The sequence below is a fragment of the Notamacropus eugenii genome, chromosome 5 (genome assembly GCF_028372415.1).
Source record: "Notamacropus eugenii isolate mMacEug1 chromosome 5, mMacEug1.pri_v2, whole genome shotgun sequence".
In the NCBI taxonomy this organism is placed as follows: domain Eukaryota; kingdom Metazoa; phylum Chordata; class Mammalia; order Diprotodontia; family Macropodidae; genus Notamacropus; species Notamacropus eugenii.
In genome coordinates this window covers 425,987,638-426,012,009 of record NC_092876.1, presented here as the reverse complement: position 1 = coordinate 426,012,009, position 24,372 = coordinate 425,987,638, and the positions used below count along the sequence as shown (strand labels likewise).

At 37.8% G+C, this 24,372-nt stretch overlaps 1 protein-coding gene and 1 pseudogene across 2 annotated transcripts in view; one reads left to right on the top strand and one right to left on the bottom strand.

Moving 5' to 3' along the window:
• Positions 1–3,633: 3,633 nt before the first annotated feature.
• Positions 3,634–4,380, bottom strand: LOC140507108 (mediator of RNA polymerase II transcription subunit 20 pseudogene; annotated as a pseudogene).
• A 173-nt stretch (positions 4,381–4,553) lies between these two features.
• The window catches only part of IFNAR1 (interferon alpha and beta receptor subunit 1), a 64,873-nt gene continuing 45,054 nt past the window's right edge, over positions 4,554–24,372 (top strand). For both annotated transcript variants that reach the window (XM_072615048.1, XM_072615050.1), the window contains exons 1-2: positions 4,554–5,269; positions 23,279–23,402. In XM_072615048.1, the coding sequence (XP_072471149.1) occupies positions 5,191–5,269; positions 23,279–23,402 (203 nt within the window). In that variant the 5' untranslated portion in view covers positions 4,554–5,190. The remainder of the gene's footprint in view (positions 5,270–23,278; positions 23,403–24,372) is intronic.

Here is a 24,372-nt window from a genome sequence, read left to right as displayed (position 1 = left end):
AATGCCTCATTTCTCAAACATACAGAGAACTGAGTAAAATTTATAGAAATAAGAGCCATTCCCCAGTTGATAAATGACCAAAAGATATGAACAGTTTTGGGGTGAAGTAATCAAAGCTGTCTATAGCCACATGAAAAAAATACTCTCACTATTGATTGGAGAAATGCGAATTAAAACAATTCTGAGGTACTTACCTATTACATTGTTTAGTAGGACAGAAAAGGTAAACGAAAATGGTGAAGAGAAGGTGGGGGAAAATGAGACATTAATGAACTGTTGGTAAAGTTGTGAACTGATTCAACCATTCATTAGAGCAGTTTGGAACTATGCCCAAAGGGCTATAAAACCATGCATACCTCTTGACCTAGCAATACCACAACTAAGTCTGTATCCCAAAAGAGATTTTTTAAAAAAGGAAAGGATGTGTATGTACAAAAGCAGTTCATTTCTGGGGGCAAAGAATTAGAAATTGAGAGAATGCCCATCAATTGGGGAATGGCTGAACAAGTTATGGCATGTGATTATGATGGAATACTATTGTACTATAAGAAATGATGAGCAGGATGCTCTCAGAAAAATCTGGAAAAACGAGTCGGTGCAAAGTGAAATGAACTGTGTACAAAGTAACAGCATTATTCTAAGGTGATCAGAAGCTATTCTCAGCAATACAGTGACCCAAGACAACTCTGGACTTAGGATGAAAAATGCTATCCATCCCCAGAGAAAGAATTTATGGTGACTGAATACAGATTGCTACATATTTTTTTTTACTTTATTTTTCTTGAATTTTTTTCTTTACATTTTCTTTCACAGAATGATGATTATGGATATGTTTTGCATGACTACACATGTATAACTGACATCCAACTGTTTGCCTTCTCAATGAGGGGATGGGAAGGGAGAAAGGAAGAGAATTTGTTCTTACGTGTACCTGGGGAAATATTTAAAAATAAATAAAAGTATAAAAACGTACTATTAATGGATAAAAAAAAAGAAAATGTGAGACATTGTCTATCAGAAACAACTCACATAGAAAACTAGTCAAAGAGATAATTTAAGAAATAAAACTACCTTAAAACCATGGCCCTCCAAAAAATCTTACATACCATAATATGATAATCATAAATCAAACCTTCTCAGATCTATTAGAACCAGAGGACAAAGAAAAGTGAAAATAGAAAATATCTGCCACATAGACCCATTGGTGTGTCTTATATTCTCAACCAATTCCAATACACTTTTTGTAGAGAATCATCTATTTCATCCAAGTATTTCACACTTCCAAATTAAGAACATTTCACACCTAGGTAATACTAGCTATTATTGTGGCAATTTGAGGGTACATTCCCTCAGCAAAGAATTCAGCAGTGGAGGGACTGGAAGTGACAGTGAGGATGAAGATCAGGGTTAGGGGTCTGAAGGCTTAAATGAATGATGGAATGACAAAAGATTATCACGGGAGAAAGAAATTTCAAGATTCACAAATCGAAGTGGACATAACTATGCAGCCTGACAAAGTGACTATTACTAACAATTAATTCCCTGTCCTTCCAGAGCTAAAAGATTGTACCACAGGGATCCTACTCTATGAACAAAGAAGAGTCTATGTACCTGCAATTTAGAAAAGGCTTTTCAAATAGTGAGTCACATGGAGGTGGTTGAATAACTCTTATGGAATTGGGGGTGAGTGAGGGAAGGAATAAGGCTCAAAAAACTTGTGCAGAAAAAAAGAAAATAAAACCCACTTTTTCTTTCTTTTTAAAGGGAAAACAGGTTTATTCATGAAATTTACAATTCACAATAAGCTTGGTGTTATGAAAAAGAGGTTTAAAAATACCCACATATTTTGTCACATTTGTTTTGGAAACAATGGGCAGAGGGACAGAGAGGGAAGAAGGCAAAGAAATTCTTCCCAATGACCCAAGGACAGTGGCATCAATACATCAGACTCTAAGGAGACCTAGGGTATATGCATCTGATGCAAAGTTACTGGGTTTTGTCTTTTTTTTTTTTAAAGGCAGCAAATAATGGAGTGCTTGGGTGCATGTGATTGGACTCCAATTCTAAAATCACATTTCTCTTTAAAAATCACATTTCTCCCTAGCCTCAAAACACTATCCTAGGCAGTTTCTCCCCAGTTCAAGGACACAGCCTGCGCCAGCAACAACCATTATCTCCCTTCCTGATACAGAAGCCAGCTGCACCTATAGAACTTATTAGTCTGAACCAGCTGTGTACTAGCTGAGCTGGCTGTGTATTGGGTCACAATGACAGTTACTACTCACTGACCAATCATATGCATCCTAGACTTAGACATACGTACGCTCTCTTACATTTATCTTGTGTAATAAGACATTGATGAGAGCAGCCTGGGATTCCTTAGTCAGCCCTGACCATTAGTTGATTTAGTAATGTTTCAAGCCTAAAACCACACCTCCACATAGCCCTTGCCTTGGGTTATTTCCCAATGAACTCTGGGTAGAATACCTGCACAGTAGATACCAAAAGTGCATGTTTCTTTAAGAACTAACCACCCTCCCAATCCTGCCCTAAATCACTTAGTTAGAATATTTGGCGCATGATTTACTATAGAATATCCTATATAAACTTTACCTGTATCCCTCTAAGGTTGCAGATTCCGTAAGAACTTGGTGAAAAGCGTGATAACTCTTTACTTTGACCTCAACAATGCTTGAGTCCATGAATTCTTTCCCAGATGGCCCATGCAGGGAACTCCAGTCTTGGAGTTCCTGTACCTCTATCTCTCCAGTCCTCATCACAGCTACTCTTTCAAAATAAGTTTGAGAACCATTTCTAATTGTAGACAGACAGACACACAGTCCCCAAAGACAGAACTGGAAGTTGTTAGCCATTAACATTATCCACCACAGTAAAAGTTCAAGTTCCTTGGGACAGATAATGACAAAAATGAACCAATAACTAAAAAACCCCACAACGGTGCAGAATTAGACCTTTTAGTCCAAGTCAGGCAGAAAGGCCAAAGTTGTTGCCAGGGCAGTCAGACCAAACTGGCCATTGCCATTGAGGACAGGAGTAACTGGAGACTGCTATCAGCCAGCAAGTAAACCTTATGTGAAGATACAGTGATGACAATTGTTTTTCTGAGTGCTCTTTGGACCCACAAGGGAGCCCCTGTTTCAAAGCATGTTCAAAAGATTAACCCCACTTTTTTTTTAGACCAAAGGAACAAACTTTTATTACAGAATGATCAGAACATAAAAACAGCCCATCCAAATGGGGAACTGAGCCAAGGTCACAGCAGCGAGAGAGAGCAGGAAGCTGATGGAGTTGCCAAGCCAAGCCAAGGAGGATATCACTCCCTGGACTGCCTTCCTGAAAGATGAGGGAAAAGCTCCAACTACTCATCAAGCACAATTCCTTTCCCCCAAGAATAGGTGAGGAACAACAAGGCTCATCCTAAGACTACTGAACATGAGTGTGGTGTGTGTGTGTGTGTGTGTGTGTGTGTGTGTGTGTGTGTGTATGTGAGTGAGTGCTGGTGGGAGGAGTACAAAGCCCCATAGGAGAAGCCATTGGTGCATGTTCAAACAAAAGAAGCCTGGCCTTTCTGTCCTGGATTCCAGGAGTCAGGGGCTAGGATGAAGCAACTTCATCTCCTGTGGAGTCATCCGGGAAGCACCAATCATTCTGCAGCTTCCCACTCACTAAGGAATCCCAGCCACAGGCATCTGCTGCTGTTTTCAAATCTTGTTGGAGAGTTTCATATACTGACCCATGGTGTCAGGAGGGCTATATATCCCCTTGTGTCTATTCCCAAACACTGCTGGTGCCCCTGGATTGTGATTATCCAGGAAACTCTGCAGGAACTCCAAGAGCAGGTTCCAGCAGTCTCTAGCCACCACACATGGGCCATACTCGACTTCCACAGAGATGCCTCTAGCGCTGGGTGGTGACAGTGTCCATTTTCACGAGGAAGTCACAGTACTGGTAGTGGGTGCCACGGGTCTCGATCTTTTTGGCCTTGGCATTTTGGAAAAAGCCCTTGAACACATCAAAATTTGTGTCAGCAATGAGGCAGGGATCGTTCTAAAAGAGGGCACAGCAGCTTAGAGGATATTCCGAGTTGTGCATCACATACACCAACTTCCCAGCCTGACCTCGGCCACCGTGTGGTAGGTCTCACAGTCCACGCAGAATGTCCCCTGCTTCTCTGCCCCTAGCAGTTCCAGCTTCCTGGTCAGGAGCTCCACGGGCTGCTGGACATTCTTGCCCTCAGCCACAGGCATGTGGGACACAAGTGTCACCCCCATGTCGCCCAGCCTCACGGTTTTGGGTGTGTTTGAAGAATCCCACGCAGAGGCCCCCACCTCCAGGCCTCGGTGGGAAGTGGACAGAAGAAGGGTTGGGGACGGAGCAAGCCCACTTTTTCAAAATAGGAACGAATGTATTAGGCCTGAGAATCCTTTAAAATTCAAAGCGTACCAGGAGAAGACTGAGGGGAGGGGAAAATGCTTGTTAGTTGAAACAATGTAGCGGCTAAAAAAACCCCCACAACATTAGACTCCGAGTAAATCTCTGCTTTAATGCTTACGCGGCTCTTCCCCTTCCTGCTCCCCGACAAAAGTTCGCCCGATTCTTCCTCCCTTCCCTTCTCGTGATAATTATCACTATTATTTCGAAATGATATCCCCCACAGCTCCCGCCCCACCAGCTCCCTAAAGCCTGCAACCTGCCTTCTCCCCACAAAAAGCCCATTCAACTTTGCAACCACAAGACGCGGCAGGGGGGCATGCGCACTGAGAAATGGGGCTGTGTGAGACCGAAGCGGAGCGCTGGAGAGACAGACGGAGGATTTGGGGGAGAGGGCGCGCCTGCGCGCACAGGCGCTGAGGTCACTGTCGCGTACGTGGACCCAGGCTTCCAGGAAAGCGTGGGCGGAGGGCGAGAGGGCAGTCACGTGACAGAAAGAGGAAGCTCTGGGCTGGAGGGGGGAGCAGGAAGGGGGATTTTTGCTCCCCCGCCCCGCTCCGCTTCTCGGGCTCCTCTGCTCCCGGCGGGGTGACTAGTGCCGGCCCACACTGGGCGCAAGCGCCGAAGAGAAGCGAGCCCGGCACGTTCTGGCTCCTTACCCCGCGCTCCTCCCGAGGACCGTTGTCTCTGGAGGATGTAGCCCCTTCCGCGGTGGCGCCTCTGCCGCCGGCCAGGACCATGCTCTCCTTCTCCGGGGCTGCGCTCCTCGTGCTGCTGGCAGCCTCCGGGGAGTGGTCGCGCTTCCCCAGCGCCGCCGGTGAGCCTCCCCCGGGAAGGGGAGGGTGTGGCCGAGGGCGATGGTCCGTGTGGGGACGGGGGAGCGGGAGAGGGGCACCCCGCGGGTGGAGGAGCGTGGGGCGGTCGTGCGATGGCCCGCACCTCCTGGCATCCACCCGCCCCCCGTCTTCCTCTGGGCTGCGTTGGAGCCTTTCTTCCCAGAGAAAGATGCGCCGGAAGGAAGAACTGGCTCACTTTGTGTGCTAGTCTTGTCATTGGGGTAGTGGAGGAACAGAGAGGTTAAGCGACTTAGCTAAGCTCACACTGCCGCTAAATGCTGGCAGCTAGCCTCTGTGAAGGGTCTGCTATGGGCCACTGGCATTGTCCCAGCTGAAAGAAGCAAAGGACAGGTCCCTGCCCTTGGGAGCTGCAGGGTCTGATGGGCTCAGATGGGGAGACAAGGTGCAAACAAAGTACGTGCAGGATAAATTGGAGATCTGTCCGTAGGAAGGCACTGGGACTAAGGGGCCATGAGAAAGGAAGGCTTCCTGTAGAAGGATTTTCCTGGAGGAAGCCAGGGAAGCCAGGGAGAGGCAGAGATCAGGAAAGAGAGCATTCCGGTACATGAAGGACCGGGAGTCGGGAGGTGAATCCCTTTGGGGGAGGGAATCCCTGAAGTTCTTCTGTTCTCGGGAGGGTTAGGAGGGCTGGATGACCCCTCTCCTCAAATGCAGGGCTTTCAGCCTCCTGGGCCTGGGTAATGGTAATAATGTTTCACATTTTTGAGCTGACAAATACATTTTGACGACATAAAAGTATAAGGTATTTACAAAGTATATTTGGGACCGTCAACTGCGATTGAACCAAAAGAAATACCTTCATTATTCTAAAAAGGGGCAGGGTGGATAACCGCGTAAGAAATTCAGTAGCAATATTTGAATGGCATTGTGGTACTTGGTAGTACAGAAAATTAATAACATAGCGTTAACTACAGTACTGGTTTACAGGGGTTTTTACATATTTTAAAGCTTATGTGTCCGAGTATCTTGCAAAATAACTTTTTTCTACACCTTTGACTTGTTTTTTATCTTTTACTTTTTTCTAGACTGGCATTGTGGGGGGTTTTAATCAATATGAATGAAATCTCCTTTATCACAGTTTAGAAATTGTAAATGATTAAGAATCGTTTTATGAGCACATCCTTTGAACACTATACATGAATGAGTGCAGTTTTTTGCATATTAATAAAAATGCTGTACCAGTGCTAGTTGGAGTTATTCAGGCGAGTTTATTAGGTATATGGTTATTTAGTATTCAAAGAAATTTGCACATTTGTTTTTCTATTTATAGAATTTGTACCTGGAAAAAGTTCTTTCATTTAAAAAAAATTTTTTTTGTTTATTCATCTAACTTTTCCTAATGATGAACCAAAAAAGGTAACATCCTCCCTTTTCCCTGGCAGCTCTTCCTTCCATCAATAAGTAGCTTTTACATAACTGTATTATAAGTTTCAATGTACAACTTTTTAAGTGTACCAAAAAATGATACATTTTTCAAAGTAAAAACTGTGAATGGCTCCCAGATGGGCATGTGTCAACAATGGTGTGCCGTCTCTGCTGTCCTGCTAAAATCCCATTAGACTCCACTCTGAAAAATCACCTCATCAGTGTTCTGCTATTTGGATATATGGAAGTGGAAGATGGGAAAGGAGCATGTTGTGGGTTTCCTGTGTCTTCCTGATTGATGAGGAAGGAATCATTGAAGCCCTCAATCATAGAGAGCAGGTTCAGGAGAATGTTACACTTTGAAACTCTGTAAGCACATTGTAGGGAACTTAAATTTATGGATAATTGAAATTAAGTAGCATAAATCTAAGCTACTTGGTGTCTACATACAAAAGCTACTAAATGTTAAAATAGACTACATGAAAATATTAGCATATACCATAAGGCTTCAGAAGGTACTAACAGTTGAATATATATGAGAAAACATATTTAGACTATTCTCATAAAACTATCTTCACTCAAACATGGACTGTTCCTACCTTTTCTCATCTTTGCCAATTTGCAGGGTGTTAGATGAAACCTCAGAGTTGTTTAAATTTGCGTTTCTTGATGATTTAGATAATTTTTCATATAGTTGTTAATACTTTATATTTTTTTTTTTTTTTAGAACTATGATTTGACCACTATTGAGGAAACAACTTTTGGTCTTATACAATGTGTCAGAAAAGTTTTAATGCAGTTTTAAGTTTTAAAAATATCAGAAATTTAAAAGCTATAGACTTGCAGGAAACATTTTAAAGATTAAGACAGTGTTTCTTATTATAATCTAGCATAAAACTGTTTTATATACCACTCCAGTCTACTTTCAAGCTTTGTAAAAACTTGTGTTAGTAACTGCTCAGTGACTGAAAGATTGCATTTGTAATCCTTCCCTTAAAAATATTGAAAGAACAAGATTTTGATGCATACATAATACTTTTGACATGACATCACAAGACAAATTCCAGTGGAGATAATAGCTCAGGTCACCAAGGTAGCTGTTCAAGAAGACCTCCTTTGTGGACATTCTGGTATGAGAATTTGTCCTCCAGAAATTGTCACATATGCGGTGCACAATGACTGGATGTTCCATCCTGTTAAAAATTAAAATTTTGTTATTCAAAATTAAGAAAATTGTACAGGTGGAAACGAAATTTAAATAAACTCTAAGGATGTTTTTTGTATGTTTATAGCATTTATAGGTCAGAAGATGGTGAAACTATACTAAAACTTTTGGAACATTCTCTATATGTCTGATGCCAGACTCTTTTCTGAGAAATTTGATAGAGAGATTTTTTTCCCCAGTTGACTTCCCTTCTTATATTAGATCCTTTAATTTAGTTTACACACAGGCTTTTCCATTTCATTTAAAATTTTATCTTTTGTAATTGCTTTTTATCCATTGTTTGTATAGGAATACATCTCCTATCCATTGTCATGAATTAAGTAACATCTGTTTCTCTTCCAATATTTCTATGGTATGATCTTTAATGTAATATATCCACTTAGAGTGGATTGTGGAATGTGGTGTATTGATCTAAGCCTAACTTCTGCCAGACTGTCTTCCAGTTTTCACTAACAGTTTTTATCAAATAGGGAGTTTTTTTCTCCTAAGTAATTTATGCCTTAGGTTTTATAAAACATAAAGTACAGAATTCTGCTGTTTCTGATGCTGCTGGGTCTGGTCTAGTCGAATGATCTCCATCTTCTTTTTTTTTTTTTTTTTTACCAATACCATAAAGTTTGATGACTGCTTCTTTATAATATAGTTTGAGGTCTAGAAGTACTGTTGTCTCTTTATGCCTACTTCTTTCATTATTTTCCTTTATATTCTAAATCTTTTATTTTTCCAAATGAATTTTGTTATTATTTTATCAAGATCAATTAAGTATCTCTTTGATAATTTGATTGGTACAACATTAAAACTTTAACTTTCTTAGTAATGGCTACTTTTATTAAATTAGAACAGGCCAACTGCAAGCACTAAATATTTCTCCAGGATTTTAAGTAGCTGTTTATTTCTTTAAAGAGCATTTTGCAAGTGATTCTATACAAGTATTTTGTGTGCTTTTATAGATGGATCTTCAGGTATTTTATAGTTATATAGAATGGGATTTCCCTTCCTGTTATTGTGGCTTGGATTTTGTGGTTGTCAAATAGAAATGCAGTTAATTTTTGTTATATTTTGGAGCTTTCAATTTTGCTGAAACTCTTGCCTCACTTAGTCTCTATTGATTTCCTAGAATTTTTCTGAATAAGTCAGTATCTTCAACACATAGCATAATTTTATCTCCTCTTTACCTTTATGCCTTCGGTTTCTTTCTTTTGTCTTGTTATTATTACCAATATTTCCCAAACTATGTCAGATAATTGTCGGAAAACTGAGTATCCTTGCTTTACCCCTGTGGGGTTTTTTAGGAAAGCTTGTAGTGTATCCTTTGTACTGATAATCCTTTAATATAAACTTTAGATTTTGTGAAGGCCGGAGTTTGAATTAAAAAGAGCCTGGACCTAATAGTGTCCTTTGTTATCTTAAGTAAACTCAGAGGATACCTTTTGGTGTCAGTGAAGCCAGTGGGGCTGACTTAGTAACTTCCTTATCAGACCCTTCTCCTGGAATCTTAGTGATAAGGAAAAATACAGATGTCCTGGGTTGTAATTTCAACTTTGTCAACTCTGTTAAGATACCCTTTCTTGTGTTCACAACTTCAAGGGCCTGTTTTTGACAGGATGCCTGATATCAGAGTGATGGGATTTTCTCCTTATTGTATGTCATGAAGACATGCTACAGAAAGGAAATTCACACAGTTTGGGATTATAAAACCCAATTGACACTACTTTGTTAATTGTCTTACTAAATTTTACAATTTGTTCAACTAAAAGAGTTCCTTTCTCATGGTAAAATATATTTAAGCCAATCAATTTCTGTACTGAGTCGGTCAGATAAACTCTGACTCTTAGCGCTATGAACTGTTTTCTTTAGAAGGAAATTAATTAATTAATAGCACATACCTTTAGCCTTATGTCTTTTCTTTAACTAAACTTTCAGGTTGACAGTACATATGATGTTTACTTTTGATTTTAGATAGATATATTTATGATCTAAAGGTCCATCTATGCCTATACTTTGTAAGATTTTAAAAAACATAATTCTAATTCATCAAAAGCTTTTTTTTATGTTATTAAGATAACCATATATGGTTTTGGTTGCTTTTCTTTTTAATATTGATTAACTCTGTTGTTGTTTCCCTAAAATTGAACCATCCTTGTATGTCTAGTATAAATTCAACTGGATATGATGACTGGTTTCTTAGATGAATCACTGTAGTCTGTTTGGCAGGATTTTATTTAAAATTTTTGGATCAATATTCATTAGTGATAGTAGTCTGTAGTTTTGCCTTGCATTATTCTTCTCTGCTTTAGGTGCTGTCATATTTATCTCATAAAAGGAATCTGTGAGGAAAATTTCTTTTTCAGTTTTTGAGAATCATTTATGTTATGTATTCTTGGGGTTAATTTTTCTTTAAAAGTTTGAAAGAATTATCCTGTGAATCTATCAAGAACTGCAGTATTTTTCCTTTTAGTAGCTCCTTTAACCGTTAAGTGGTGCTTGGGCGGGGACCTATTGTATTTTTTTAGGCCCTCGTGTCTCAGAGTGAAGTAAATAGTAACTTTCTCTTTTAGCCAACAACCCTAAGGGTCTTTCCCTCTCAGTTTGATTATTTTTTTTTTTTATTAAAGTGGCCATCCCTTGACTCACTTCTTAAAAAGGTCTGTTCACCAAATGGGCCTTGCCTCACTCAAAGTAAGAACTTAAAAAGAGCTTAGTTTATAAGGGTCAAGGTCTCCCACTGCATCCTGGGCCATCTCCAAGTCAACCTGATAAATATCTAACCACCGAAGTCAGATGGTTCTGGAGGAGAAAATGAAGCTGGTGACTTTGCACAGCTCTACCTCACTCAAATCAAAGTTACGTGCAAGTTATGTATCATCTCCCTGATGTTACGGTCTCTGAGAGTGAAGGACAAATCATAACTCCTTTAAAGCTAGTTCTGTTTCTTTTACTGAGATTGAATTATTTAGAATTTTTATTTTGTCTTCTGCTGATTTAAGTATATTATATTTTTGAAGATTTCCCTCTGTTTTTTCTGAGTTTTCAGTTTTGTTAGCATATAACTGCATAAATTCTGATAATTCTTTTTCTTTCTTCTAGTGCTGTGATTTTATTTTGTTCATTTTCTAGTTTGTTGATTTGCTTTTCTGCTCTTTTCATGTCAGCTTGATGTTAGTGATGTGGATAGAAACAGTGCCCTAAGGGTTAAAAATAGTATTAAGGATTGACTTTGTGAAGCCCCTGGCTTATTTTCTAACCTGAAGGTCCCCTAAAGTCTCCTCCCCTTACTAAAAAACCTCCCCTTATCCTGCGGGGACCATAAAACTCCTTGTTCCCAATCCATCCTAAGGAATGGGATTTCTTTATCTCCTTTATCTTGTGTCATTCGTAGTTCTCATCCTGTGCTTTTATTCTGCAACACTTACCCTACATCTCCATCCCCACATAAGGAAACTCTAATGTCATCCTATATAAGTTTGGTCCTTTTCCTGTATCACTACCTTTGTTTAGCTCCTTGCTAAATCTCAGGCCCCCCTGCTTTTGCATCAATAAAGCTCTCAAAGACTACATAGAACGTCTAAGTGAATTCATTCACTTTTTGAACCAGCTCTCCCATCTCTCTCTTCAGTATTAGTATTTTCAAAGAACCAATTTTAATTTTATTTATCATTTCTATAAGGAGGTGGAGTTGTTTCCAGGTATTTTCTCCTTTCCTTTTTAATATCTCTTCTTTTGAGCTTATTTTAGTTTTATTTGTTGTCTAATTCATTTTATTAATTCATTTCATTAATCCTCTCTTCTGTTTTGTTAATGCATGTTTATAGAGAGATCTTTTCCTTCAGAAATGTTTTAGCGGCAATCAGAAATTTTCTGATTCACTTATTTCACTTAGTTATTAATTGTTTCTGTGGTGTTTTTTGGCTCACTTGATATTTAGGATTTCATTATTGTCTCCATTTGTGTACGTCTTTCTTTTGTGCTCCCTGATCTATTACATTTTTATTGTGTTATGATCCAGAAAGAATGTATTTGCCATTTCTGCCCTTTTATATTTGTTTGCAATCACTATGACCTAATATGGGATCAGTTTTTGTAAAAGTTTTATGTGGTGCTGAGAAATATGTATACTCTTTTTCAGACCCATTTAGGATATGCTAAATCTTTTAGTTCTAGTTTCTCTAGCAATTTTTTCCAATTCTATATTTTCACTTTTGCTAACCTTTTTGTAGGTGCAGAATAGTTGTCTGATAGTAGAATTTTCTTTTCCTTTATGTTTGAAGATCTTTCTCCTGATCACCTAGAATATTTGTTGTCATTGGAATTATTAAATTTAACCACTATGTATCTTAGAATTTCCATTACGTTGTTGTTGTTGTTGATTGGATGGTGTGAAATGGAGGGAGGGGAGGTTGATGTGATCTGCGAATGCTTGTAACTATCACTTTGTTTTCTGTGTTCAGAAATTCCAGACAGTTTTCTTGTATTATTTTTCATGGTGTTCAGAATCTTGATCTGTTCTTCTGGGAGACGTATTATCCTTAAGTTAACTATATCCTGTCTTCAAGATCAATATGTTTTGCTTGCATGAAGATAATGTTTTCTTTGAATGTAATTACTTTGAGGGATAGAATAAAGATCATGGAGTAAGAGGTAGTATGTTTGCCTTAGCTCCTTCACAACAAACTAGAAAATGCCAGACCAAATACTAATTGGAAAAGCCAAGAAAATATTAAAGTGGGTCATTTTTGCAGCCCTGGATATCTTCAGTAGATGGTGAGGTCTGTAGACAATGGGGCACGAGCTGGTAGGAGAGCAGAGCAGTAGCAGTAGTAGAGACAGTAGCTGTGGGCTGCAGAAGCTGTGGGCAGTTGTGGCAGCAGCAGCAGGGAGCATTCCAGCACTCTGGATCAGAAAGGGAAGCATTTGGGCAGAAAGAGTTCTCAGAGGATCCCAGTACCAGCATTGGAAGCAAGAATAGTGCCTTCTGGCAGCTCTGTTGCCCATTACCCAGTCATAGGTCACCATTCCTATGGCTCTGAGTTCAGAAGCCACAGTTCTAACCTTTAGCCCTACCCATAAACCTATAGTGGAATAAACTAGAACAGAACACCAAAACCAGGGGATGGCCAGCACTTCAGAATTATAAGAGGAAATATTCAATAAAATTATACCAGTAGGGGAACCTCACTTTATCCCTCTCAGACCTAGATAAATCTAACCATAAATAACAAACAAGGAAGTTAAAGAGATGAATAGAATTTTAGAAAAGTTAGATATGATTGATCTCTAGAGAATATTGAGTGGGAACAGAAAGGAAGATACCTATTCTCTGTTGTGCCTAGCACCATCACAAAGAAATTGACATGTATTAGGAAATTAAAATCTTACCAACAAATGCAGAAATATAAATGTATCTTTTTTTACCATAATGCAATAAAAATTACATTTAATAAATGTCCTTTGAAGTGTAGTTTTAAAATTAATTGGAACCTAAATTACTTAATCCTAAAGAATGACTGGTTCAGAGAACAAATAACAGAAACAATCAGTTTTACTAAAGGTAATGACAACAATGAAACAATATACAAAAAATTGTGGGATGTAACCACAGTGATATGTAAGGGAAAATTTTTATCCTTAAATGCTTATGTCAATAAAAGAGAAAACAGATCAACAACTTGGATGTGCAGGTTTTAAAAATACTTTTCAAAAACCAACAATTTTAAAACCCTTAATTAAATTCCAAAAGAAAAATTCTGAAAATCAAGAGAAATTAATTAAATTGAAAGTTTAAAAAAAAAACTGTTGAACTAATAAAATTAGGAGCTGATTTTTGAAGGAAAAAATAAAATAGATAAACTATTGGTTAATTTAATTTAAAGAACGAAAGGGAAAAAGCACATTACCAGCATGAGAAATGAAAAGGGTAAATTAACAACTAATCAAGATGAAATAAAAGTAATTGTTAGAAACTATTTGGTTGAAATATATTCCAATAAAACTGATAATGGATAATTATTTACAAAAAATGTAAATTGCCCAGATCAACAGAACAAAAAATAGAATATTTAAGTAAGCCTGTCTTAGTAAATGAAATTGAAAAAGACATCAATGAGCTCCTTAAGAAGAACCTAGGACTAGAAAACAGTCCACACAAAGACAGATCCAAATATCTGAAGAAATTTTCATTGCTCATGAGTAGACCAGGCCCATATAATAAAAATAACAGTGTTACCTAAATTAATGTACTTATTCAGTGCCATACCAGTCACACTACCAAAAGATTTCTTTATAAAGCTAGAAAAAAATAATAACAAAATTAATCTGGAGAATCAAAAGGTCAAGAATATCAAAGGCAACAACTGGGGGAGGGGAGAAGAAGGAAAGGGGCCTACTGGTACCCAATTTTAAGCTGTGGTATAAAGCTTTAATCATCAAAATAGTTTGGTACTAGGTAAGAAATAGTACAACTGATCAATGGAACAGAGTAGGTACACAATATACAGAAACAAAAAAGCTCAGTAACATCATATTTGATAAACTCAAAGGCCCCAGTTGTTGAGGCAAAGACTTACCATTTGATAGAAACTATTGGGAAAAAAGGAAAGTAGACTGGCAGAAAATGGGCATAGACCAACATCTCATACTGTGTTCTAAGATGTGCTCAAAATGGATACATAATTTAGACATAAAGTGTGATGTCATTAGCAAATTGGTGCAGTATGGAAGAAATTACCTGGCTGATTTATGGTTAGGGAAAGAGTTCAGGACCAAACAAGAGATAGAGAGGTTCACAGGAGATAAAATGGATAATTCTGATTATATTAAAGTCTTGCACAAACAAAACCACTGCAGCTAAAATTAGAAGAGAAGCCAGCAATTGGAAAATATTTTTAGCAAATTTGTCTCATAAAGGTCTCAAAATATGTAGGGAACTGAGTCAAATTTATACAAATAAAAGCCATTCCTCAGTTGATAAATAGTCAAAGGATGTTTGAAGAAATCCAAGCTATCAATAATTGTATGGAAAAATATGCTCTGAATTACTTATAGGGAAATGAACATTAAAACAATCCTGAGGCACCACTTCACATTCATCAGATTAGCTAAGATAACAGAAAAGAAAAATGACAGATTGTGGAGGGGATGAGGGAAAATAGGCACACTAACGTAATGTTAGTACAGTTGTAAACTAGTCCAACCATTATGGAAAGCAATTCAAAACTATGCCTAAAGCACTATTAAACTGTGCATACCCTTTGAACCAGCAATACTGCTACTAGATCTATAACCCTAAGAGATCAAAGAAAGGAAAGGATCCATATTGCAAAAATATTTATAGCAGCTCTTTTTTGTGATAGCAAAGATTTGGAAAGAAGAGTAGGTGCCTGTTAGAAGTAAGCCCATCTAACAAGCCCCCAACAGTGAGAAACATGCTCACCTTAAACAAAGAACAATGTCTATTGTGAAATCAGGAAAACTTTTTTTGATCTTTATGTCCATTCCCCCTGAATGGACAGGTAGCCTCCCCAGTAAGGTTACAGGACAACTACAACATGTTCAGAAAGATGGGACTTCTTATACTGTTTTCTGAACTTTGGATCTCTCGCGATACTGTCCCTGGCCGTGTGACTCCATGTTCTTCTCTCTGATAGGCCCTTCCTCACACAGCTCCTTGGGCCTGCACGTTAGTTTCTGACCTTTAACCTGGCCATGCCCAGTCACAACCCTTATCACGTAGGAATGTGGAAGACAGAACTTTCTTGCTTCCCACAGTGCGCACCAATTAGGGAATGGCTGAACAAGTTATAGTATGCTAATGTGATAAAAATACTATTATGCTGTAAGAAATGATGAAAGGAATAGTTTCAGAGAAACCTAGGGAGAACTTATATGAACCCATGCAAAGTGAAATGAACAGAACCAGGTGAACAGTTGACCCAGTAACATATTTACACAGTATTTACACTGTAACAACTTACATAATAACAATAATCAACTGTGAAAGACTTAATAACTCAGACTGATACAATGACCCACCAAAATTTCAAAAGGAAAAATTTCACAATTTTATGATGAAAAATGCTGTCTACCTCCAGATAGAGAATTGATGGACTCACAGTACATACTGGAGCATATTTTTTAAATCTTTTTCTTGCTTAAAAAAAGCATAGCTAATGCAGAAATTTGGTTTGCATAATTTCATATTTGTAATGGGTTTTCTTTTTTTTTTTTTTTTTTTGCCTTCTCAATAGGTGGGGTTGAAGGGAAAGGAATAAGAGAATATGACACTAAAAATAAAATTGAATATGGAAATATTTAATGTTACTACATTTTTGTTTATCTTCTTCCAGATTGTCTTTTGCTTATGTGTATTTACATTACAATTGTTCATTCTTTTTTTGTGTGTGTTGGATTGGCCCCATTCATCCAAGGTCTTCTATTCCAGTTATTTCTGATATGCCAGCCATAAATTCTCCTTTCACAATTCTTATTTCTCCTTTAAATTACTTGGGAATATCTTGCCATGGTTGCATTCTTTCTTGGCAATACACAACCCCTTCTGCCTCATTAGATGTTTCTTAAGATATTTATTTATGGATATGTTTGGTTGATCCAGAGGCCATTTACCCTTCTGTTATTAACATTTTGCCTTTTGATTTATCTGCTTGTGCCCAAGGTCTTTTCTTTCTCCAAAGATATTCGTGTTGGGATATTCATATTTCACGTACTAGAATAGTCATGTTTCACTGTTATGGTCTCTGCCCCAGATGACAGAAGTGGCTCCAGATGGAAGTTGGACCCTTTCCCTCAAGCTTAATGACGTGCCATACATGCTGCAGTCTTGGCCCCGTTCTTTTAGTTCCTCAGTTCTCTGGCTGAACAGAGCATTGCTGTGCTGTTTGCCTAGCCTTTTGACTTTCCCAAAGCAATCTCACCAAATGATTTCTTAAATGATGCTTTTTCTCATCCTTCTTGATCTCTCTGCAGCATTTGACATCGTTAGCCATCCTTCACCCTCTCCTAACAGCTCTAGGTTTTTGAGAGATTGCTTTCTTTTGGATCTCCTCTTACCTGTATCACTGTTCCTTCTCCGTTTCTGTTCCCAGTTGCCTGCCTGGGTGTATTGCATTACAATTGTAGTTGTAACTGCACACTCAAACCTTGAGTGTCTTTCAAGGATCTTTCCTGGGCCACCTTCCATTGTCTCTCAATACTCTCTTACTTTGTGATATCAGATTCCCTAGGTTCAATTATCATCTTTATATGGAGGATTTCCAGATCTATATACCCATCCCTAATGTCTCTGAGATCCAGTCTTTCATTACCAAATGCCAGTTGGAGACAGCTAAAGTTATTTAATCTCATGTACATAACTTCCTTTTTGTTGCAAGGTTTGAGAGATCATGAATATTACAGAGTTTCTGGTCTTCCATTTTCTTAGTGTTATGACAGAACCCAATGCCTTTTTTTTTTAAAGTCACAGGTCATGTACCATATTCTGTATGAATCTTTTCTGATTCCCCCCACTGACAGTGTTCTTCCTTCAAACTACCATGTATTTAACTATATACTGCATATATTTATATGTGTAGTTGTCTCTCCTATTATAATATAAACTTCTTATAAATAGGAGTTGTAGGAACTTCCCTCACTTATACATCCTCACCCTGGAACATCCATCCATCCTTGCATCCTTCTCAATCTGAAATATCCCTCTCTAAGGCCTATCTCCTTCTCTAATTAGTGAATTACTTCTGGTGCCTCTGTTTTATGCCTTTATCTTCCTTATTACTGGCTTCCAGGTTTCAAAATGTTGTTCCCTCTATCCCTCCTCCACTACTTTCTTCCCCCCACACGTACCTTTTCATCTCCGTTACAGTGTAACCCCTTGAGAGCAAGGACTGTCTGCTTAGCACAGTGCTTGGTATATAGAAAGTGCTTAATAAATGTTTGTTAACTTTGCTTTATCCTTCTTTTCTTTATAGATGAAGGGTTTGCTGGCTGTGGAAGACTGTTGGCTATTTTGGCCTTCATTGTAGTCACTGTCAATGGGAAATTTTTTTTCCTGGTGATTCCTTGGTTCTTGTCTTGCCCCTTAGACATGAAGCCTCTTTGTACTCTAGAAACCAAATGCATTTCTTAACCCAAACCATATTTTCTTTAATTTCTTTTAACCATCTTCCTCTCTGTCTATCTTCCCAGTGAAGTAACCATTAAAGTGTATTTAATATATAAGGTATATATTGATTTAATTGTGAGAATCTCGTCAGGTTCTTCACAAAATTTCTTTATATTTGACTATCCTGTGGTCTGTGCCCCATGAGAGTGGTCACATGTGTTTTCATCACAAACACCACAAGACAGGATTGCCAAATGATTCATGAAATATTTCTTGTTGATGTAGGCCACAAAATGAAGTAATTCCTTTATTTGGTTCTCTAAGAAGAACTTATGAGTCTTCTTCCTATTTGGCAACAATTTCTTTGTATTCTGGCTCATAGAGGTAGTGTTAATATTGTGTGTGATTCAGTTCCTCCATTAGTAGATAAACTTATTGGTTATCGGACAAATGAAATTTAGACACTAACTTTTAATTTATAAAGGATATCTAAGACTGTTTAAGTCTTAGTCCTCTATTCTGAAACTCCATCACCCTCCCTGAGGAACTGAATGGAGCTTTGGAGGCAGTAGTAAGAGCCATTTTTATCTTGCTTTTGTTTCATGTGATCAAAGCAGTCACCATCAAGTAACCAACCTGATCTTGATGATGCGTTCCATGGTTTTCCTCCTTTTCAGACAGCTAGGTGAATATGTTACCAGAACTACACTTTTGAAGTCCTTCCAATTTATCTACCAAAGTTCTACACCTGTCTGAGGTACACTAGTACTTTGCTGGCATCATCTGTAAGAATTCAAGAGTCACTTTCTTGCATAATAAAACATTAGAATAGAATTTTTGTGGAAATGACCCTGGGTTCTTAAAGGCTATGGCAGTTTCTGTGTTTACTTACACATTACTATTAATTTCAAATTAATTGTTATTCATTTGCTAGGTGTGAGTTATTAAACCTGCTTCTTATTTAGGAGCTTAAAAAAGTACAATTTATTTTTGCCAAAGTTGTCAAAAATATTTGACTTTCTATTTGAAGCAGGAAGCCTGCTATCTGTAATAATTAGATCTCTTGGAGAGAGTCATTCTTTAACATCAAATATTTTCAGGACTTTGAAAGTAAGTTTTCAGATCAAATGATTTATTTTAAAATGAAGCTGTTTTCAAGTTAAAGGACCTTCAGTAAGCCAGGGGTTTTTGTTTGTTTGCTCAAACCATTTTAAGTTGTTTAGAAGGCATTCTAACGACACTAATGACTGGATGACATTTATTTCTGACATCTCTTAGAACATACAGGTTACAAATTTTTTATTGATAGTAATGTCTATAATTATGAAACAGGGCATAAACTGAAAAATAGATCAAAAGAGAGGAACTAATGCCCCTACCATGAAAGAATTATTGATGGATTCATCATCATTACTATTATAAACTTGTTGTCTATATACCTTACACCAGGGAAGGGAAACAACAGACCAGGCAGAGTTAAGTTTCCCTGGTCACTGAGCCAGATCTAGATGAAGGATGGTGCAGACTCCTACCCAGATCTCTTCCCTGCTAGCTCTTGTTGGGCTGCAGGTCAAGTATGGCTTGAAAATCCGTAGAAGAGATGCTAATATGATAAAAATAATAATATCATTTATGTAGCACTTTGAAGTTATCAGTGTGAGATTATTTGTTCTTCACAACAACGCTGTGAGGTAGGTACTATTATTATTTCCATTTTGTCAATGAGAAAACTAAGGCACAAAGGTTAAGTGGCTTGCCCAGTGTTGCACAAGTAGGGAATGTCCGCGGAGGATTCAAATTCCACTCCTCCAGAATTTAGGTTAAGTAGTCAGTGGTGTAAATTAGATAATCTGCCTTTGAGCACTTGAGGATTAATGTTGTTTTTTCTATATTTTAACAAGCATTAATTAAACACCTACTGTGTTCCAGGCGTTGTACTAGTTATGCACTAGAGATGCAAAGAAAAAAATTAAATAGAACTTACCCCCAAACACCTTATATTCTATTGGGGGAAATCAGCATGTATGTAGAAAATTAAACTCAGAATATCTGCAAAGTAATTTCTGGGTGGTTTGCCACAATAATTGAGTGGGACGAATGTAGAATTCCTGTAATAGGTGGTATTCAAGTTAAACTTTAAAGGAAGCAAGAGCTTCTTCAGAGTTGTCATGGAAATATTACATTTCAAATATGGAGGACATAATCTGTATAAAAACCCAGAGACAGATAGGAACTAGAATGTCATATATGCACTGGGAACAGTGAGTGAGGACCTAGCTTGCATCTGATACAAAGGTATAAAGGCATGAGATGGAATACCAAATTTGGAGAATGATACAAATTGGCTAGAACACGGAGAGAGTAATATGAAATAAAAGAAAAGGATCAAAATGAAATCATTGTATAGTGGAAGCCAAACTGTGGTGGGCCTTAAAGCGTCAAGCTCAGAAGTTTGTATTTTGTTCTAGAAATAATACCCACTATGGTTTTTGGAACAGGGAAGTGTTATGGTTAGAAGTAGAGGCCACAAGTATAGAGAGCTTTTTCTAGGATTTTGACCAAGAAATGGAAGAGATAAAGGGTGATAGCTGGAAGTGATAAAAGGGTCTAGTGAAGGGTTTGGGATTTGTTTCTTTTTTTTTTTAAGATGAAGGAAATTTGAGCTTGTTTGTTGGCAGAATGTAAAACTTATAGATATGGAGAAACTGAAGATAAGATTCAGGGAGAGGCAATATTTTAGGGGCACAGGAACACTAGAAGAGATAGGATCAAATGTGCTTATAGAAAAGTTGGCATTAGTGAACAGGTCATAAAGGAGGAGAGAACGGAGAATGATGTTGAGGAATTGTTCTGAGATATAGACAACAGTCTCTCACAAGGAATGGTGTTTATTGTCTCAGTAAATTAAGACAAGGCCTTTGCTGAAAGAGGGGGAATGGGATAGTTTGTGAGGGAAGCTTGAAAAGATGATTGGGATGTAGGATGGAAAAATACATAAGGAGAAATGGAAGGATTGTCTTGCTGAGGTGAGGGCTCGGTTGAGATTAGATGACATTTGTAATGGACATATCTCAATTTGGTGTTTTTCTTTAGTTACATTCAGCAGCACATTATGAGCAGAGAGATGATATATTTTGGAAAAGTGTGAAGGATGAGAAATTTGAGGGCAAAGGACAGTTTGGAGTTGAACTTGTTAACTATAATATCAAAATTGTATAGGGAAGAAACTGAAGAGAGGGCAGCAGTGATGCACTGGCACAGTGCTGAGGGATTCAGAGGTTGGATTTCCTGGTTAAAAACCTATAAACCTATGAAGAATTATGAGTAAACCCTTGGGAAAAATAGAATGACTAATTTTAGGTCGATTTAGGGATTATAGTCTGATTCTAATTAAGTGCCTGAGGGCGCTCAGGACTGCTTGAGAAGGCCATTAAGTATAACATGTAATCTGTTATTTCTCATATCAGAAGGATTTGTTATCTTTTAAAAATTATTTCCTAACTTAGTTTATAAATGAGATGAATGTGTTCAAATATGGTCAGCGATAGTCAACATTCACTGAGAGATCACTGTGTAATTAGCTACAAGATCAATCAACATTAATTAATTATCTGTGTGACAAATATTTTACCAGGCACTAGGGTTACAAAAACAAAAATGGAACCAGCCTCACAAAGAGATTACATTCTATGAGGGAAAACATACACATACCAATATATGAAGAATACAAAACCAAAACTTGATTGCTCTGTTAGCTAATTTTTAAAATTATGACAGTTAAGGTTCAATTATCATAATTTCCTAGCCCTTATCAGACAAAACACAATATTTAAAGTTCCTTGAGTCCCAACATTGTGCTTACTTCAGACTGATGACACCAGATTGCTGACATACCTTCTCTATGGCAGAAGTTGTATCTGCATGTCAGCTCAGACTGCTCAAGGCAAGTCACCCACAACAGGTAGATTAAAGAAGGTGTACCAACTGAACACTACGTAATTATAGTGAACAAGCTTGCATCAGAGGAGAATTAATAAAATGAATTTCCCTTCTATCTTTGCAGAGTGAGGACTATTAGGCATCAGTATTGATGGGGTACTTGGGTACATGTGCTTGGGCCCCAATTCTAAAACCACATTTCTTTTTAAAAATCACATTTCTCCCTAGCCTCAAAACACTTTCCCAGGCAGTCTGTCCCTAGCCCAAGGACAGCCTGCCCAGCAACAACCGTTATCTCCCTCCCTGCTGTGGTAGCCAGCTACACCTATAGAACTTATTAGTCTGAACCAGCTGTGTACTGACTGAACTGGCTGTGCACGAGGTCATAACGACATTTACTCCTCACTGACCAATCTTATGTATCCTAGACTTAGACATACATGTACTCCCTTACATTTATCTTGTGTAATAAGACATTGATGAGAGCAACCTGGTATTCTTTAGTCAGTCCTGAGCCCTAGTTGACTTAGTGATGTTTTCAGGCCTAAAACCACACCTCCACATAGCCCCATCTTGGGCTATTTCCCTGTGAACTCTGGGTAAAATACCTGCACAGTAGATACCAAAAGTGCATGTTCCTTTAAGAACTAACCACTCCTTAACCACTCCCTAATCCTACCCTGAATCACTAATTAGCATATTTGGCACATGTTATACTGTAGAATATCCTATATAAACTTTACCTGTACCCCTCAAAGATTGTAGGTTCCCTAAGAACTCTTGCTTGCTGAAAAACATAATAAATCTTTACCTTGACCTCAACAATGCTTAAGTCTGTGAATTCTTCTCCAGATGGCCCTCGCAGGGAACTCCAGCCTTCCCTTCCAGCCCTCATCAGTATGCACGTAATGCTAGAAAGCTGATAATAGTGTTCCTTTACTGAACTGTTCCTTTTTCTCTTTTTAAAATCTTTGCTACAAGTGATGGCACAATGGGTAGGTAAGGGGTATATTTAGAAATTAAGGTGACAGATAAACAAATACATTCAAAATAAGATTTTTTTAAGGGCTCACTAATTGAGAGTCTACTGAAAGGCACTTTCCTGGACTGAAATCTAATGTTTGCTGCTTCTCAAATATGACTGTACTTTAGGGACCAAAGGAATTATGGGGGTCTGTGTGTGGGTGGGTGGGTGGGTGTGTTTGTGTGTGTGTAGGTGGGTGGGTGTGTGTATTATTTAGGGGAAGGGAGGTTGGATATTAGCAGAATTTGATTTTTGTTTCTTTGGACAATGTAAATAATTATCTTTTCTTTTTCTTACTTTCATAGGTGAAAATAATTTAAAGACTCCTCAAAATGTAACTGTTGAGATCGTTGATCATAATTTCATGCTAAAATGGAATTGGGATAACGAACCTAACGACAATGTTACTTTTTCAGCATATTACCAAAAGTAGGTATATGTTTTATTTTCTACTATGCTAGAATTAATTATCTGAATATTTTATTTGACATCCTATATTTTGATTTTATTACTAGAATATTTTCCCTATTCCCTAATTAAAATTTTCTTTTACAGATAGAGCATAATCTCCAGCCTGTGTATGACCTTGTTTAAACGAGGTCCTAAGAAAAACATTTTTTGGAGTTAGGCATAAAGGAATAAAACTTGGATTAAATTTAGGCAGGGCCTCTTAAGCCTTTCTGCCCATCTCTCACCGACAGCAGTATCTCCATGACCTAATCTACATATGCCAATGCCGTTATCAGAAATTAGGTTCTGCACCAAGTTGTCTACAGTCATTCCCTCTGGCAGGTCTTGCAGATATTGGTGGAAGCAACTGAATAGAAATCATTCAGAAACAGGCCCCAGTCGCCTGGATAATTCCCTTTTTTTACCTGAGAAACTTAAATTTTCCTTCAATAGTTACACACATTTATGAATTATTTTATGAATTTAAAATATTATAAGGCTACATAAATTAAAATCTTAAACAAGAATAACAATTAAAACAAAGTAAGTCCCAAGCAAAACCAGCAATGAGTAAAATGATTTTTAAAACCCATAGACAGTCAAACAAAAGAGGTTTTTCAAGAAGTAATCACTAATAATTTGTATGAATCATTGTGTCTTTCTGATTTGTCTGTCTTTATTGTGGTCTGGACTTGGGATAACATCAATGTGTGGAGCTCCAGACAGAAAACTTCCTCTACCACCACAGTTATTCTACAGTCCTAGATATGGTCCTAAATAGTCCTAAATATACATATATTTATATGTATATATAAAATTATATAGTCCTAAATAATTGCCTAAGGGCTTGAGAAGTTGTTACCAATTCAGAAGAAAGAAGAACATGCTAAATAAAGCAGGAATTTTGCTACTGTTTGACATCCTTTTATGTAGTTGAAGTTAGTGTATG